The sequence below is a fragment of the Dermochelys coriacea genome, chromosome 25 (assembly GCF_009764565.3).
Source record: "Dermochelys coriacea isolate rDerCor1 chromosome 25, rDerCor1.pri.v4, whole genome shotgun sequence".
NCBI classification, from domain to species: Eukaryota; Metazoa; Chordata; order Testudines; family Dermochelyidae; genus Dermochelys; species Dermochelys coriacea.
This window is the reverse complement of record NC_050092.1, coordinates 15,510,066-15,528,630: the sequence shown is the minus strand read 5'-3', so window position 1 is coordinate 15,528,630 and position 18,565 is coordinate 15,510,066. Positions and strand designations below refer to the sequence as shown.

Sequence of the window (18,565 nt, the reverse complement as noted above, 5' to 3'; positions counted from 1 at the left end):
AGATACACTGTGCTTCCCACAATGACTCTCTAGAATACACACACCATGTCTATGTGGATGTGTATAGATAATCCTGTCAGATACAGACTGATAATTAGGTTCAAAAGATGCATCATTTTGAATGATGCAAGTTAGGGTTTTTGGCTCAAGGTCACATGTAGTACCAGGTTAATGGCAACCACAGGATCCAAGTGGGAATTCAGTCCTCTTGTGCTGAGGGGAATGGGCTGGGTAACCTAATAGGTCTCTTTATCTTCTGAGATTTATACACTGGTAGACAATGCAGTCTCTGACCTCGCTTCTCCTGTATTTTTCAAGCCCATATGTTGTGTTATGTTTTTTCCAGGCAGTGATATCGCAGCAGGACAGCTACATTGAAATCCAGCGAGCCACCATAATAGATCGGGAGAAGCAGTACCGGCTACAGTCCACGCGCGGGAACCTGCTGCTAGAGCAGGAAAAGCAGCGCAACTTTGAGAAGCAGAGAGAAGAACTGGCAAATGTGCAGAAGCTTCAGAACCAGCTGAAGGTGGAACAGCAGCGTTGGGAACGGGAGAGGGACCGGCAGGAGAGGGAGTTTGAAAGTATAGAGGCACGGTTGCAGGAGCGAAAAGAGGAGACTCGGCAGCTGAAAGATCGCTTGAACCAGGAGAGGGAAGAGCTGGAGAGACAACGAGAGGCCTATCAGCATGACCTGGAGAGGCTACGGGAAGCGCAGAGAGCAGTTGAGAAAGAGAGAGAGCGTGTGGAGCAGCTAAAGAAGCTGAAAAAACAGAACACGGTGTCGGGCACATTCTCCCCGGAAGTGGGACAGGTAAGGACTGAGTTGCTTGCAGCTGGATGCTTAATTTCTAACTGCCACCTTCACATAGACTTCTAAATGGAAGTCTCCCTCCTTTACAGTAGTTGCTACATCTTAATGCTGTGACTTTCCCTGGGGATGGGTTATCCCATAGCTGCCTCTTGCAGGGTTTGTTGTTGCACCTTTCTCTGAAGAAGCAGGTACTGGCCACTCCTGGAGACAGGACAGCGGGGTAGATGGCCTTGTTCTGATTCAGCCTGGCAACTTGCCCAAGTGTTCTGCAGAGCATGTGAGAGAAGTTGAGGAAATTGCATTTGGTCCTGTGGCTGCAATAGGGTTTGCTAAACAAAGGCATTGTACTCTGCCCTGGAGATGATTGCACCAGAGGGGTTTAGTGGTGACATTCTGTAATTTTCCTGAATTCTGTGCATTTAAATTCTAAAAACATGCTCCCCCTCCAAAGTGTGACCTTCTGCCTCTGGCTGCCCCCAGCTCCACTGGTTCAGTCCCTCTCCAGGGAGAGGAATCCAGCCACAGCAGGCAGGGTTTTGAAATAGGTGACCAAGCTCCCTTGCCATGTAGAAGTACAATAGACCAGGACACCCTGGGCAGAGCTGCAGGTGGTAGTAGCTCAGCCCAGCCACTTCTTAAAGCCTTAAAACTCCATTTTGTTTTAAATGCTTCTTTGAGCCCAGAGCAGGCACCTGCTCGATGTCTGTGGGCGTGGGTGAGGTTCTTAGTCTGATTGTAACAGGTGTGTGCTGTACTTCCCCACTTGTAGTGCAGGCCTCTGTTCTCATGTCACTGCCACACTTGCTGGCCCACAGCCTAATCTGTCGGGCTTGTTTGCTTTTTATTTTATTTATTATTTATTTTTTACTGTCTGTCCTATTTATACTTTGTTGTCAGCCGGTGGTCCCTTTCAAAGCCCTCTGGCAGGGATGGTATTAATCAAGGTCCAAAGCTGCCAAGATATTTTTCTTTAGTTTGCCAAGACTTATGCGGACTGAGTTTTTCTTGCCCCTTCCTTTGTTCGGTAGCACAAGAGAGGTCCCGGTATTGTCCACAGGAAGGCGTGTGTATATTTTGGGGGTTGTCTTTTGTTTCCTCCCCTCCTCAGTCCTTGGGGGATATGAGGTATCGGCTTCATGTAACACAATTCTTTTCTCTTGTAGAGTCAAACACTGAATCATTCCCTCAGTTTCAATGGAGAAGGGGTAGAAGGGTCTGTGCAACACTTGAAGCCCTTTGGGAGGGCTAGTGTCTCGGGAGTGGATTATGTGGAGCGGCCAGAGCTGGTTCGCAGGGACAGTGCCATATTGGAGAATCGTCCAGTTCTTGCAATGAAGAATGAAGTGCCAATCCATCTGCTGAGTGCAACCAACCAGATACAGAAACAGGCTGCAGTTCAGCAGCAAATCCCCACCAAGCTTGCCACCTTCACAAAAGGAAGCAAAGAAAAGGGAGGGAAGAGCAAAGCATCGCACAGGACAGACAGCTCAGGTGAGTGCATTAAGGACATCTCTGAGCTCTGCTGAAATTACAGATGCACACATCACCATATGGAGCAAGTCTCTGGCCACCTCCATCCAGCCAAACAACCCCTCACAGGAATTCATAAGCCACAGAAAGCACTAGGACCCTTCTTGGGGTGGAAATGTAGCTGAAAATTGAATATCCTAAGTAAACCAGCAAGGAACTTAAGGCTGATTTAATCCTATGTCTCCCTGACCCTGTCCTCGGCTGCTGTAACACTGGGAATTGGGGGCGAAGGGTTCTGAAATAGAGCATCCAACTCTGCTTTGGGCATATATATTTAAACACATCTGAATGACTCTCACCCCAAATCCTAGCTTGTTTTGTGAATGCTGAGCAGTATCTCTTATCCTCATGGTGGTATATGGAATATTCTGAGCCTCTCCTCCTCGCCATTGTTGGGTACCCTGGCATGAGAGAGAACTGGCTTTCCCCACCTCTCTGCGGGCAATGGCTTGTCCAGGAAGATTTCTCACTTGCAAAGGCCATTCTGAAAATCCCAAAGGGGAAGATGTGCACTTCCTAGTACAAAGCTGCTGGTTCTAATACCTAGCCATGTTCTCCCCTGGAATCTGAAAGGCAGTAATCTGTCAACGTTTCTCACCCTGTGAACATGAATCTCCAGGCCAGAACAAGGGTACTGCATGTATTGCAGAGCTAAAAAAGAGCTAATTCTGTCAGAAATAGAAAGGACTACAAATGCAGTCACGATGCCATGATGTAATTTCTGCTTCTAAGAGCTGGTTACTAAAATAGTGGCCTTTTGATAATGACAGACAATGCAAAACCCACAGTTTTCCAGCCACTTGAAAGGACTTTATTTCCAGCTTCTTGGAACAGCCTTTAGTTTTGATAAATATCTTTATTTAGTTTATATAAATATCTTTTTAGTTCCATGCCAGATTGTCCTGGCAAGTTTACGCATCTGATAGGTCCATGTTTATGTAGCATGGATAGTGTCAGGCTTCTCCAGGTGCATTGGTGAGGCATCTTCCACCCGTGGTCTCCTATGGTACTGGTGTTTAAACTTAACTTTATTTTCATAACGTGAATTGGCTTATTTCCAGCACATAACTGTAACCTCATATCCCCTTACCTCTGAACCAAGTGGTGGCAAAAACAAAGCTGTAGTAGTACAACTCCCCAACTTGATTTTTGTAAATTGCTTTTACATAGTGATGTTGTAGTGACATGGTGACTCACTGGTGCAGCACCTCCTGCTGGTCATCTTGGGAATTAACTCTTTCCAGCCTTCGGAGCACCCTCTGCAGGCCACAGTCTCGCCTGCTGCTGGCATCCATGTCCCTCCTGGACACTGGTGCCCTTTACCCTGGGGTTCTGCCCCAGCACTACCCCCACGCTCTGGGTCTCCCCTCCCTGGGGAACCCCCAACCCTCTAAATCCACCTTGCCTCAGTGGCTACTGCCAGTCATCATCTAGCCCCCGCTCACTGGGGCAGACTGCAGTCTGTAATGGCCACTCATCATTGGCAAGGGGTTAGGACCAGCTGCCTCTGCCTATTCCCAGGATGCCCCTCTGCAGCCCCAGGACCTTTTCACAGGCCTTCATCAAGGCCTCAGCCTGGGATTTTACCAGGCTGGAGCTCCCCAGCTCCCTTGCCCTATTCCCCAGCACTACTCCAGTTCCCCTTTCAAAAGGACTTGTGAGGCATCCATTCCAACAGCAAACCTTGCATATTGCAAAATGAACAATATAACTGTAGCGAAGCGACGACTCACGGGCACGGCGCCTCCTGGTGGTCGTCCAGGGAATTAGCTCTTTCCAGCCTTCGGAGCATCTCTGCAGGCCGGTGTCTCGCCTGCTGCTGGGATTCCTCCCTGACTCCAGTGCCTATACCCAAGCTGCCCCTCTGCAGCCCCAGGACCTTTTCACAGGCCTTCATCAAGGCCTCAGCCTGGGTGTTTACCAGGCTGGAGCTCCCCAGCTCCCTTTGCCCTTCCCCAGCACTGCTCTGCTTCAGTACCTTGCTCCCAGCAGCCAGGCCCTTCCCACTCCAGGGCTAGAGTGAGACTCCACCTGCTTCTGGCCCACAGCCCTCTTATAAGAGCCAGCTGTGCCCTGCTTGGGGCGTGGCCCCAGCTGTGGCTGCTTCCCCCAGTCAGCCTAGCTTTTCCCAGCTGCAGCCCTCTCCAGGGCTGCTTTTACTATTGACTCCCCCAGGCAGCCCTCTCCCATGGCTGTTTTAACCCCTTCAGGGCCGGAGCTTGCTGACCACCCAGCTACAGATGTATACAGTGGAAATGTACTTAGTAGTTTTTCATCAGCTATTGGGTTCCATTCTCATCAGTGCTAATGGGATCGTCTGTTCATGGGTGTAGATCTGAGAATAAAACGTACTAAGATTTTCTGCACCAGTGGCACATAGTTCAGAACTTTGTGTCTCATTTGGCTTGTAGGTTGCTAGGTAAGGGATGGGCATTGGGATGTGGAGGCCTTTTGGACTGGAATGATTTAATTCCCATTGATTGCTTTTACTTCTGGAATAAAAACATTGGCAAAGTGTCCCATCAGAGCTGCTGTTTTCTCACTGCTGCAGCTGCATTGCAGGTAAGGAGCATGGGTAGATTCATGGTGACCTTTCTAGTGTGGAGAATGGCAATAGCCATTTTGGTTCTGCGTGTCTGTGCCAAAGGTGTGTGTTAACTATACCAGACCATCATAAAACTGGATTAAAATCTTCAGTTGTCCTAAGAGGGCCACTCGGGAGTTGGGGTGTCTGTGTGTAACTAAATAGAAGGTGCTGGGTGCGGGAGAAAGAGGGTGAATGCTCATGGTCTGAGCAGTTGAAGAGGTAAATTAAGTTTCTTAGTACCAGCCCCTTTGGGTGTGTGGGGAGTGGGTATTAGGTGTCTGAGCCCGGGCTGAAACAGTAGAGTCGGCAAAATGCTACCAGGATGAAGTATTGATGTGTAAAGCAACTTTTTCTTTTCAGCTTCTGTTGACCTGAAACAGCTGCTTACACCTAAGCTTGTTGGGAAAGATGAGGGTGCACTGAAGAACAAACGGTCAGCGAGCCCAGTTCTCCTGAACAGCCAGAGCATTGCGTTCCAGCCAGGTAAGTCTTGCCTGTGAGAGGCCTCTCTGTGCTGAGACGTTCTTGTGTACTGTGGTGAGTCTTTCCTCTCCCTCTTTCTCCCATAGAGAGTTACAGCCCAGCTGACAGCCAGCCCGAAGCAGTGAATCCATTCAAGCCCAACAGTGTTCACGTCCACACATTGGTGGCCTCTCCGCCAGCCCTGATAAATGCTGAAGACGATACCTGCAAGGAAGATGTCATTTTTTTCTAAATGTTTCCTGTTCAAGAAGGTCCTTGTGCCATGCCGTTTCAAAGAACAGAAGGTCAGCATCGTGGATGTCCTTCCACCACTGACCCAGTGGATCAGGATTTCAGTGTTGCTTGGTTGGCTTTTCTACTGACAGCTGAAAATGAATTCACCATAGTAACACATTTTCTTTTAACTTTTCCAAGCATGGGAAAGTATTGACTTAGGTGTATAAATTCAAAGCCTGTTAAAATGTTGCCATCTACTGTAATTTGCTCTCTTTGGTGAATTTGCAGTAGCTCTTGGTAGATCTTTTATCTTGTAAAGCAAGTCAATTTTAGTTGATGTTGGGCCTCTCAGATTTTTATGTACAAGTTTTAAGAATAAGCCCTCAAATGGCTGAGAAGTTTAATTCTGTCTTTACAGAGCAGTGATCAGTGTAATGGATTATTCATTTTGTTTTAATAACTAACTGGACAGCAAGCCAGTCTTCTCACAACCAGCGTGACAGAGGAGAGCTACCCACTCCCATGAAAAGAATAGCATCTTGTACCTTTTACTGAGTTCAGTGGAACATGTGCTTACTGCACGTGCAAAATGTAAGACGGACTGTAAACCTCTTAACATTCAAAAAATCCAAGAGCCAAAAAACTCCCCCTAATTGTGGCAGCAAAGGATTGGACATGTATAAACTCTCTAACGTGGTAATGAAGAATTGAGCTAGGAGAGTATTCCCTGGCAATCACTTGCACTAGGTCTGATGTCCATCTTCGGGAAAGGCTCCTTAAAGACTCAACAAGTAGACAACCATCTCCATGTCTGTGAGTGTGTAAAAATTCCCAAAGCAAAAACCATATGTTGGTTCAAAATTAACTTTGAGACTGGGGTTTTATTCCAGCTGAAGATGCTGACCATAAAGAGCTGGTTCAGCATGCAGTTGGTTACTGTCCTGTCTAACCTCGTCTTCTGGATCTTTGTCTGTCTGCCACCTCAGTGGACATCACCCTAAGGACTGGAATGTAACAAAGCTGCTGTTATTGCAGAGAGTGCTCTGCAGCACTGTGTCAAGAATGAAGGGAATAAGGAATATTTAGAATAATTTACCATTAACTAAATCATCTTACAGCTGCTTTGACATTTCCTCTTATTGGATGGGTCGGGTTTAGTGAATTTTGGAATGTTGACAAAGTTAACACCATTCTGCTCAAATAGCAGTGTGCATTTTGGGAAATCATTCAGCATATTACAGGACTCCAGTGTGCATCTCAGTTCTTGAATATGCACTACATCTAATTAACATGTAACCTAGTACATGGAAGTGTCTGGTCAAATATACTGTGTACAATGATATGCACCAAAAGGGATTGTTCTGAGGGGATGATGCCATAGGAAGGGAAACAGGTCTTTCTCAACCTTAGCAAGTTTGGGGAAATGCTTCCCAAAATATGATTGCAGTAGATTTGGTGCACAAAATCCTGGCTAAAATCATTTCAGCACAAGTCGGCAATTTCCCAGCCAGAAGCATTTGGATATGCTGCTTTATTTGAGCCTGAGAGAAAAGTGAGTTGTTTCTGCTTTAAATAAACTGTTCCCTCTGAACGGGCAGAGCACGTAAGACACACACATAAAATACTGCATGTCAGTAACTTCAGTTCAGCCCAAGTATTTTTGACTGTTCAATGAGGGAAGCCTAGGAGGTTTTATAAGTATTTGCTGCAGAATACAGTCTTGGTTTCAAAGTGGCTAAATGCTATAAGCAGGATTATTGCCCCAAACAAGCTCAGCTGTACCTGGGAAACTCAAATATACTGGAAATCTGTGACCGGGGGGGAGAAGAACAGAAATTTGGAAGCCAAGTGGCCCTGTGCCTGCAATGCTGGGCAAGTGCCATCTCCGGTGATGCTGCCGTGGACATTGTTGGCTTAATTCTCATCTGCTGGAAATCGGGAGCAATGCAATTAAAGCCAGTGGAGTTATACTGGTATAAGTGAGAAGAGAATCAGGCCCCAAGTCATTTGGTTTATCTCCAGAGAAGTGCCCTCTAGAAGCTCCTATTGAATTTTTTTTTTGTTTTGAGACAAGTTGTTTCTAAATCAGGCCCCTTTGGCTGTGGTGTTGAAGTGCTGCTTGCTGATCTGCAGCTTGGCAGAGCTTGTGCGGTTTGTTATGGAGCCGAGGTGCAAAGAGCTATAATGTCACATCAAGAGACAGCCTGATGCTGGCATCATGGTATTGCGTTAATGTGTCCCATTAGTAGTGGTCAGGACATGGGACCATGAGGAGTTTGTGGCTCTGTCTTCATTTGACAGTCTCTCTTCTTCACCCTCTCTTGGCTGCTGGGCTGGAATTTCTTCTCTCCTTAGAGTAAGATGAGTTCTGATCTAACCTGCACCATGGCCCACCGAGCCGCCCAGTTAGGGTTGATTGCTTTATTTGATCAGCTGATGCTGCAATTCCAGTCCTGTATAATAGACACACACACATTTCCTTATGTAAACGTACATCAAAGCAGCAGGAGTGCAGGGCTGCTGTATTCTCTCCATTCCAAGCCGAAATTCTATTCGGCCATTCTCTTAGAACCCCGGGGTTCAGGAGCTTTAGCACAGAGCTACACTTATGTCCATGGTCCCAGGTCGGGGATGGGGTCTTTAAACCAATTTTCCGAAACAATTACTTTGTTTTCTTTTTGTCATTCTAACATTGTGGGAGATAAATAGTGTATGGGCCCCACAAGGCTTATGTAGCTGCTGCTGTCTTCGCCCCTCCCTGCAATAAATCTTCTTAGATGTAGAAGAGTGACACCTGAAACTGCCAGGTCTGTAATGAGATCTCATCGGAAACATAACCCAAGTTTTAAACATCTGCTTTATCAGTGTTGTTCCCAGGAAGTGATTGTAGCTACAAGTGAGCAGACATGGTGTCTCTTGGGCACCATCCCTAGGGCTCCTTCCCAGATGGGGCCTTCAGTCCACAACTGAGGAGCTACCTTAAGAGTCAGCATCTGCCTCAATGCAACGTCTCACTGCTGCTAGCATTTGTGGAGGTTGCATTTATCTGGTGTGGTGACTGGACCCCTTTGACTCTTGGTCTCGAGTCAAACTCAGGTTTGTTTGGGTTTTTTAAGTGCCAAGCTAGGCATTGATGTGATTTTTCTGTGCGGTGACCGGCCTGAAGAGGCATGACAGCGAATTAGCGAATGATGTGCTATCTTAATGATAGTGTGTGCAAAATCTGTAACTCTCCAGTGCTCTAAGCCAAAACATGACATTCACCTACCAAAATGCAAAATAAATCATTTGTGTGGAACTGAGGGGAAAAGGTGATTAAAAAAATTCACCTGTTCAGAGGCCTTGAAATTTCATTAAATTCCTTCAATGTCACAAGACAAATTTTGTCATTTAAAAAATAGTTCATTTGGGGTATTTCACCCAGCACTAGTTTTTAAACCCATTCCTTCGAAGCAGACTAGATTCTAAAGATGCTGTTCAAGTCTGGGTAATTGGCATATTTCTAATGCTCCTCAGTGAAGAACTTGCTTATTTTAAGCAGGGGGGGAAGCTCACTACAAAATGTTTGCTTTTAAATACTGTTGCTACAGATCAGAAGCTCCATGCTACCCTTCCTGCCTGAACTCACCCTTTGGTCCTTTACTGCCCTGAGGTATGGTGGGAGTTTCAGCATGTCCTTTGAACTACTTGGCTGTTCTTCACTTTACGTCACAGCCTTACCATTATGGATGATGTGAGTGTTTCATATTGTTGCTTTGAAATGTTAAGGTTGCTTGTAGTCTTTGATCTTTAGTTTTAAAATCCAATCCAAAGGCTGCTTCCTTTTTTCTGTCAGTTCAAACTGCTGTCATTTCATGTTTCATGCCTTACGATTCCAATATCTTCATCAAGTTTGAGCTCACTCTGACACACTATCTTAAGTGCTTTGTTAGCATCTGACTTTCCTAGCTGTGAATTATAGGTGCAGCAGGCCCAGCAAGTTGATTTTTGGAATCTATTTCCCTGTTTGGGGGGAAGAGTTGCTGATTTCTAGAGATGCCTGTTCACTGCATACCAGTTACCAGTGTGCCTGGACAAGCAGATAATTCCGAGTAAAATGGTGGCAATTCTGCCTTTCTAAATGGTCCTCCATTTTTGAAGTCCTGTAATCAGATGCAGGTGACTGTTTGAGTCCATTCATGACACTTGTTAAAGCAAATGGCAAAATACCTAGAATCAAAGTAGCATATATGACTGGAATAGGGTTTAAAAATAATTAAAAAAAAAAATCCTTATACCTGATCCTGCAGAACCCAATTCCCTGAAACTCCGCTAATGCCAGCGAGTGATGCACCAGTTCGTTGCATAGATTCTCCCCACAGGAGAGCGCAGGAGCATTCTGTCGTCTTCCCAGTTCCCAACATTTTTAAAATCTCCCTTTACAGTAGATTTTAGCTCTGCCGTGGCTACAAACCCTGCTCATTGAGAAATATGGGGAACAGCCTTCCCCCCTTCAAGGCCAGTCCAGTACCTTTGAAACAGTTAGCTGCCCTTTATCCATTGTGTGTGCATGCTACTTGTCAAATTCCACTTGTGCCATGTTTCTAATCAATGTTTTATATTTTTGTACTGAAAAGAATTGGAGCACTTTAGGAAGGTTTATTTTAAATTCCTCTTCTGTTTGTACCAAGGTAAATGCTCATGAAAGTAAATCCTGTTGTATCTTGCCCAGTGAGTTGTGAACTGTCTTAATGCTGTTTAGTCTTAGGCCTGGTTTAAAGGCCCCCTGCGCTGCAATGATTCATGAATAATCACGATTTAGGGTTACATGGGATTTAAATTGAGTATTTTGTTGGGGAAATGTCTCAGTTGTTTTCCTTTTGTTAGGATGTAAACATTGTAAATAGTTTCTCTACTGTCAATAATTCAGTAATTCAAATTCTTTGTAGTCCTTAATTTTATTTGTAAAGTCAATGGTTAAATGTTAGTATTCTCTTGAATTGTGCACTTCTTGGTTAATTGTAAACGTGATCTTAGCACACCAAACAATTTATTTTTTCAGTGATTGCAATGTTTCTCCACTGAAGGGTTTCAGAGCAGCAATAGACCTGAAGCCAACTTCCAGCAATAAAAATACCCTCAAAAACTAGTTGCTTTAAGACGCTTTTATTTCAATTTAAGATTAAATGCTGTCCTAAAACAGATGAGAGAAGCAGCCATTTCTCATGTACATCTGGATTTCTGCCCTACAGACAAAATTCCTTGTGTGTTAGAGTGACACCACATCTGCTGCCTAGAGGAAGGGGGAGGCATACAGTTAGTCAGGCAGGTGCAAGGGTCTTGACAAGTACAGAGATCTCCAAGGAGCTGAAGCCCCCATGGAGGGGTCTGGGCCCAGAATGGCAGAAATACAGTGTAGTGGTGGGAGTGTGAAGGAAGGAAATTACCTTACATTGGCAGACAGCAACTTGGGGCCAGTCTGGTTTGAGATGTCGCTGGTGCTGCTTCAGTCAATCAGTTTCCATCTGCAATGTATCGAACTCTTTCTGTGTCAGCCTGTGGCTGCTGCTAGGTATTTCCAGCGTGGGACTCGTTTGACTAGTTGTACTCGGCCCCTGCTACAGGTCTGACAATGCGCATTCTATGGGGAGCTCCTCACAATGCTAAGTATTGATGGACTCCAAAGGAAGCCCCAGTCAGCCTGCCTTGGCCTTGGCAGGGGATTGAGGCTCAGGGGATAGACCAGATAAAATGAGAAGGCAGCAGGGGGTCCTGGACTCCAGCAGACTGAAGGCATTTTCTATCCATCCATTCCATATGGAGTCTGCTGAGGAACCCTTTGGCCAGATGTGCATACGTGTGTGAATGTGGCATACTCTGAATGATTAGATTTGTCTAATAACGGTAAAATCATATCAATCTCAAAGTAGTATCGAGGGATCTGGGCTCTATCTCTGTTGGAAGCTACTCTTCACCTGTGAAATGTTCTTAGCATTTCAAGTTGTGGGTCTTCAAAGTTCATATTAGATTGAGGGTCCCAAGTATTTTCCCAGCATATGTCAACACTGACAGATTTATTGGTAGAGCTGAGTGATGCTTCAGAGGATGGAGCTCTAAAGCCATGTAAATAGATCCTGACTTTACTTGCATCTGCCTGGAGGACAAAACATTTGGGCTTATTTTGGCCCCTTGGTAAGTTCTCTCAGTGCTCAGCTGCAGTGGCCACTGGGGGTCACTGTTGTATGCATTTCCTGTTTGTTTGGGTAGCTAGCCAAAGTGCAATATTTCTTTTTTAAATATTGAACAGCAGCTGGGTGGGGGGGCTGCTTTATGTCTGGAACTAAAAGGCAGTGCTGCTAGTAGGGCTGGAGTCTTGCCCAACTAAATCTCAGGGTGTGAGGTGACTAATAACAAAGTTGGGAGGCCCAGACTGTATGCAGTGTTCCCAGAGCAAGAGCTAACAAACAGCGGCCAAAGGAAAATTCAGGCTGACTAGGACTTTGCTGCCAGTGAGACTAAGGAGCTGCCTCTCGGAAGTGCTGATGTCCCCGTTGCTGGGGCAAAGTGCACGGGTCTAATCTGTGCTGCAGGGAAATGGGAAGGTGGGGGCAGATGGACAGGATGACCTGCACAAACTACAGCTGCTGCTTCAGTGCCGCAAGCTGTGTGGGGGAGTCCCAGCAAAGACCCCAGGGTAGAGAGGTGAGAAGAGGGGCAGTGCTGGGGGTGGATGAGACAAGCACGGAGAAAGCGGTTCGGAAAACTCAGGATGCCCAAAAACCAGTGCCGAAGAGATGGCGCGACCGGCAAGCGTTTGCAGCCGGGGAGGAGGGGCCAATTCCAGGCTGCAGCTCAGGCTGAAAGTCCGCCATAAATTCATGCTGCTGGTGGTTCCAGCGTAATTGCTCACCCGCATCTGCCATGCAGATGTGCCAGTCAGGCAGCGGGACGGGAATATTTCTGCCAGCGGCGGCAGACTCACTAAAGCCCAAGGGAGACAAATAACTGTCACGAAGCACAGGCCACGGCGAGAGCAAGTGGCTGGGAACAGAGACCCCGAGGGGCCTGTTCTCAGCTCTGATGCTGGCTTGTGGTGAGGCTCTGGGCAAATCATTGCTGCTCTGTATAAAGCTACTTCTGCTCTTGCCTCCCCGCACGGGAGAGGGAGTTTGTGAAGCCCCTGGGCAGCTGCTCTGTTCTAAGTTTTCCCTGATAGTCCCCCCTAGAGCCTGACTCCGTAACCAGTTGTGAGCAAATAGTAAACCTAGTACCTCAGCAAGGGCAGCAGCTCCACCTGCCTTTGCTCATTTCAAATCTGATGCTGATTAAATTCCAGCCCAACCATCACCCCTTCTCCAAGGATGAATCACTTGAGCCATGGGGAATGACAAGTTTCATGCTGCGAATGTGTGGGAGGCTCGGCTGCATGTGCATCTGAGCGCCACTGGAGAGCCAGATGTTGAAAGAAGAGCACTCAGAGAATACTGGGTCCATTTTGTGCTGCTGAGAGAGGGAATATGCTGCTTCATCACCTCTGTAAATCAAAACCAGTCCAGTTTCCCACCCCAGGAATGGGCCAGTCTGCTCTCGGCATACAAGGGGTGATGCCTGAGGCGACTTGTCTTGGCAGCTGGCAGCACTGGAGTGTCACAGGGATCTCCGACAAGGGCCCAGCTGCGTTCTGTTCCAGGGCTGCTTTTCTTAAAACCAAAAAAAAAAAAAAAAAAGCCAAGAGTAAAACTACTACCTTGAAACATCCTCGGGAGGCTGCCGTGGGATGGGTCAGGCCTGCCCCTAGTCCTTTGGACAGTAGCAGACATCACCCCTTTCCAAACAAAATCTGATGTCTCTTTAATTCTTAACATAAATTAAGCAATATGAAGTAACCTCAACTACCCACAGAACCACTAACCCAGGAACCTATCCTTGCAACAAAGCCCGTTGCCAACTCTGTCCACATATCTATTCAGGGGATACCATCATAGGGCCTAATCACATCAGCCACACTATCAGAGGCTCGTTCACCTGCGCATCTACCAATGTGATATATGCCATCATGTGCCAGCAATGCCCCTCTGCCATGTACATTGGCCAAACTGGACAGTCTCTACGTAAAAGAATGAATGGACACAAATCAGACGTCAAGAATTATAACATTCAAAAACCAGTTGGAGAACACTTCAATCTCTCTGGTCACTCGATCATAGACCTAAGAGTGGCTATACTTCAACAAAAAAGCTTCAAAAACAGACTCCAACGAGAGACTGCTGAATTGGAATTAATTTGCAAACTGGATACAATTAACTTAGGCTTGAATAGAGACTGGGAATGGATGAGTCATTACACAAAGTAAAACTATTTCCCCATGGTATTTCTCCCCCCCACCCCACCCCCCACTGTTCCTCTGATATTCTTGTTAACTGCTGGAATTAGCCTACCTGCTTGTCACCATGGAAGGTTTTCCTCCTTTCCCCCCCCTGCTGTGGGTGATGGCTTATCTTAAGTGATCACTCTCCTTACAGTGTGTATGATAAACCCATTGTTTCATGTTCTCTGTGTGTGTGTATATAAATCTCTCCTCTGTTTTTTCCACCAAATGCATCCGATGAAGTGAGCTGTAGCTCACGAAAGCTTATGCTCTAATAAATTTGTTAGTCTCTAAGGTGCCACAAGTACTCCTTTTCTTTTTACCCCAGAATGCTGAGATCAATAGACAGAAGCAGAGGCTGGCACCAGGCATGACAGCTAAATCTTGATAGCGCAAATATTTCAAATGAGTGATGGAGGTTTCACTCTAAACTGCTCGGTAAGCTCCACAGCGGTTCAAGTTTAAATATTATCAAAGCAAAAAGAGGAGAGAGAAAATAACAGTAAATACAATAAGGGAGGTTATTCCCCATCCCTCCCCCGATCTGCTCTGAGACTTTGGGGAAGTCACTTTCCCTCTCTCTGTGCCTCAGTTAGAGGACCCAAAAAATAACAGATCACAGCCCCACACAAAGTGAGTACTAACACAGCCACTTAATAACTCTCTCATCCAATATAAACGCTGTGCACACAAATGCATGTATAACATCCACAAATCCCTATTTACCCCCCCACCCAGTCCCCCCAATTCCCCCAGAGGTCGCTGGGGTTTAGAAAGCATCTTGTTTACGTAGTGTCAGCTCCTCAGCAGAACCACGTCTTCCAGATACAAAGTCCAGTCTTCCAGGGTTGGCTCAGGGGAGTTTTCCCTTTAGGAAGCAGAACACTTTGCACCCAGTACTGAATTGGCTTGGAGGGGGGCCTGGCAGGCAGCCTACCCCTGAGGCGTGACAGCCGGCTCAGCATGGATAACGCTGTTCCAGTATTTCTGTGACGGGTGCCTTTCCAGTTATCTGAAAGCTCTTTTCCCTTCAGTCACGTTTGGATGTTTGGACAAGACTAAACCATACACCCAGTAACTCCTGGCGTGGTCCAGCATGTCATGGAGACTCTTCAAAGTGAGGATTAAGGAGCATCCTCTGCATTCCTTGGCTAGCAGGATGGTGGCTACAGCACAAGGCGTCTTGGGGAGGGGTGACTGTGACCAAAGGAAGCACGAGGAGTGGGAGAGTGTCCTAGGAACATCTCCACCCCAGTGTACGAGGCAGCAGAGGACGATGGATAATGAACGCAGCCACGCGTGATCTTCGCCAGCCGTGCAGTGAGAGGTCCCAACGTTACCGCTCTGTCAGAGCGGATAACATGGGCACCCAGCCTGAGGAGGAGATAAGGCCTGAGAGCAGCAGGGCTGGCCTGGTGTGTCCCCCATGTGCCAGTGGCAGGAGATGACTCCCAGGATGCAGCTGGGAACCCAAGGGGAGGAATTGTGGGAACGTTTGCCTCAGCGTTTGATTCTCTAACCGAGGCTGCTGCTTGTGACTTGGCGTGTTCCAAGCACTGCAGCCACCTGGGCCAGGTGCGGCGTGGGGGCCCAACTAGGCATCATTGCGATAGCCTGTTGCTGTGGACAGGCCCCCCATGCGCCAGGGCCAGCTGGCAGAGAATCATAGAATATTAGGGTTGGAAGGGAGCTCAGGAGATATCTAGTCCAACCCCCTGCTCAAAGCAGGGCCAATCCCCAATTTTGGCTCCATATCCCTAAATGGCCCCCTCAAGGATTGAACTCACAACCCTGGGTTTAGCAGGCTAATGCTCAAACCACTGAGCTATCCCCTCCCTGAATCTTTTCAGCTCGGCCTGGCCTCGGCTGCTGGTTCTGTGACTGTGGCTTCTCAGCTTTTTCTGAAAGTCAGGATTTAAAGCGAGACAGCCAGGGCTGGTCTGCAGACTGGGGTTTCTTGGCCCTTCGAATGCCAGCTGCACAAGGCACTTGAGGAGCTGCCAGGCTCCACTTCCTGCTGAACACTGGGCCACGTGTGCCAGTTGCCTGGCTGTGTGGCCATCGGGGGGGTGTCGGTCTGTCTAGTATCTGATACTTGCTCAGTGTTTGAGAATCTGGTTGTGCAACTCCCAGGCTGTGCGGGGGGAACGTGCTCTGGGCGTGTGAAGTCACAGGGCTGGGCTGCGAGGACAGCGAGGTGTACAGCCATTGTTCTCGCTTGGCAGGAGTGCGCCTGGCAGCCAGGCCCGGCCTGTCTCCACGATGTGAGGGTCTCTCTGTTCTGCTGCAGCACAGCTGTTGTAGGACGTCCCGGCCCGGAGGGACAGGCCACTTCTCCGATAGCTTGGGCCAGTGCTGCAGGAGGCTTTGAGGTGAGGAGGAACCTGTGGCAGGGAGCTGCTTAGGGGCCTTCTCTCACTGCTCACATCTCATAGGAGGCGTCAGTCTTTGGGAGGGAACGCCAAGCCTCGTGCTTCCTGGGGCAGTGTTTCCTCAGCAGGTTCCTAGGCGGCTGGAGCCCTCCAGCAAGGTGGGGCGGGAGAATAGGGACTACTGGGCCCCACAAGCAATCTGGGTTCCTGCAGCATAAGAGCCTTGGTTGTCAAAGCAGTGGCAGCCATGCCTGGAGACCCCGGGGGCCAGCGAGTGCCGGGCCTCGATACTATGGTGCTGGGGACACCCAGGCCCAGTGGTCTGTGCACTGCCCCGAGCTGAGGCTGGTGGACAGGGCTTGGATTACACTGGCAGTCCCAGCAGGCAGGTCCCCGCGAGGGGATGCGGTGGCTGTGTAAAGCTCTGTCCCAGCACAGCAGCGTGCACAGGGGAAGGAGGGAGGGAGCAGACTGGCTCAACATGCCAGGCAGGTTTGGCTTTTGGGTGGGGCCGAGCCAATAACTGCTATGAAATATTTACTGTTGTTTCCTGCCTGGAGCATGGCCTGGGCAGCAGCTGCCTAGAGGGACTCCCTTGATCTTAGAAGTGCTCCAGATAAGGCAGTTGAGGGGTTTTGACAAACGTCCTGCTTAGAAACGGACCCTTACTCTCACTGCCTCTCTCCATCCCCCAACCACCCAGCTAGAGCGGCTCCTAGCCAGTCTGTATAATGCTGTGGGAGGCTTAGTGCTACTGGAGAAGAGGGGACTCAATAGCCTGTGGCTGCTCATCGCTGAGATGGACCCCGGTGGTTCCCAGGGCTGCCTTCCCTCCTGAACCATGGTTCTGGCATGGCACCGGGAGTCCCTGGGCTAACCCAGCTATCAGCCCGTCGTGTGACTGGGCAACAGAAACACTGTCCTGGGCAAGGCCAGCTCCTGCTTCTCTTGCTGCCACCTGCACACGAGTGCTCAGCTGAGCGAGGTTCACAGCCTGGCACAGTGCCCTGCCTAGCAGCTGGATGGTGACTCACTGAGGCACCAGTGCTTGGCCGCTGGCCTGTGCTGAGCACAGCATGGGCTGTGACTGCTGTAGCTGGTTCCCATGCTGGAAACAGCCTGGCTGCTCATTAACATGCTCATCCTTGGGCTGCTGATAAGATCATAGAGCCTTGCCGGTGACTGAGGAAACCCGGTGACTGAGGAAACACAGTGGCGGTCAGACGGGGAAGCTGGTTTGAAATGTTCACTGCTCCTTCCTGACGTCTGCAAACTGGTTTGCGCTGCTGAGCGGTTTAAATGTCCCCAGCCAGGTCCAGAACGTCCAGGGTCCTCTCCAGGCAATCACGCAAACCAAAGAAACCGACTCAGAGAGGGAACCTGCAGCAGCCTTGGAGGCTCCTGGAACTGAGCTGTAGGCAGCTGTGCAAGTCAGGTCCAGCTTGCTTGGGGCTTTGTGTACAATCAGGCCTGAACATTAACATTGCACCAATTATGTGACTGGCTAAGGGGAGGCACACGCCCAGCCATGGGAGCCTGTGCCCAGGAAATCCCGCAGCTGCGAGTGCCAAAGGCTGTCTGGTTCGAGCAGTGTTCAGTCTCAAATGGTTAGTTCAGGTGGGTTTCTGCTCCAGTGAGCAAACAGCCCCTGAAGTGGATCTGCAGCTTCTGTGGAAGGATTGCAGCCTTTTCAGTCTAACAGGTGCTAACGTGGTTACGATGCGTTTCCCAGCTCCCAAGTGGATCCATGTGCAGATGCCAACGAAGGAGCCGGCATCTCCAGCCAGGAAGGCTGGTCTGTGTTGCACATGGCTGGGGCCCATGGGGCCAAGGCTTCCCCAGGTGTCCCCTCTGTAGCACTAGAAGCCTCACTCAACGGGGAGAGGGCAGAGCTGGGGGCAGGACAGTGCTCAGTGCGGAATGGCAAGGAGGCCAGAGCAACCCACTGCAGTTTCTTGGTCTTTATTACACAGCAGCCAGGGCCCTTTGCTGAGCAAACAGATCCAGCCATGGAGGAGGCGGCTGGTGCCCTTTCCCCATGAGAGGCAGAGTTTGCTCTAAAGATAGTGCAAGGCGGGGAAATGTCTTGTGGATGCTTATGAAGGCTCCAGCAGAAGTGACAATCGAAGACAAACGCTATGCCCAGAACTCAGATAACATCCCAGCGCCATGGGCAGGAAGCAGATGGAGACTCAATGGTGCTGCAGCAGCAAAAA

General features: G+C 48.5%; 1 protein-coding gene across 1 annotated transcript in view; it reads left to right on the top strand.

The window, feature by feature from the left end:
- Positions 1-10,758, top strand: part of ARHGEF18 (Rho/Rac guanine nucleotide exchange factor 18) — a 90,776-nt gene extending 80,018 nt beyond the window's left edge. Inside the window, 4 exon segments of the mRNA XM_038383641.2 lie at positions 347-814; positions 1,978-2,305; positions 5,292-5,414; positions 5,501-10,758. Coding sequence (XP_038239569.1) covers positions 347-814; positions 1,978-2,305; positions 5,292-5,414; positions 5,501-5,646 — 1,065 coding nt within the window. The 3' untranslated portion in view covers positions 5,647-10,758.
- Positions 10,759-18,565: the final 7,807 nt, after the last annotated feature.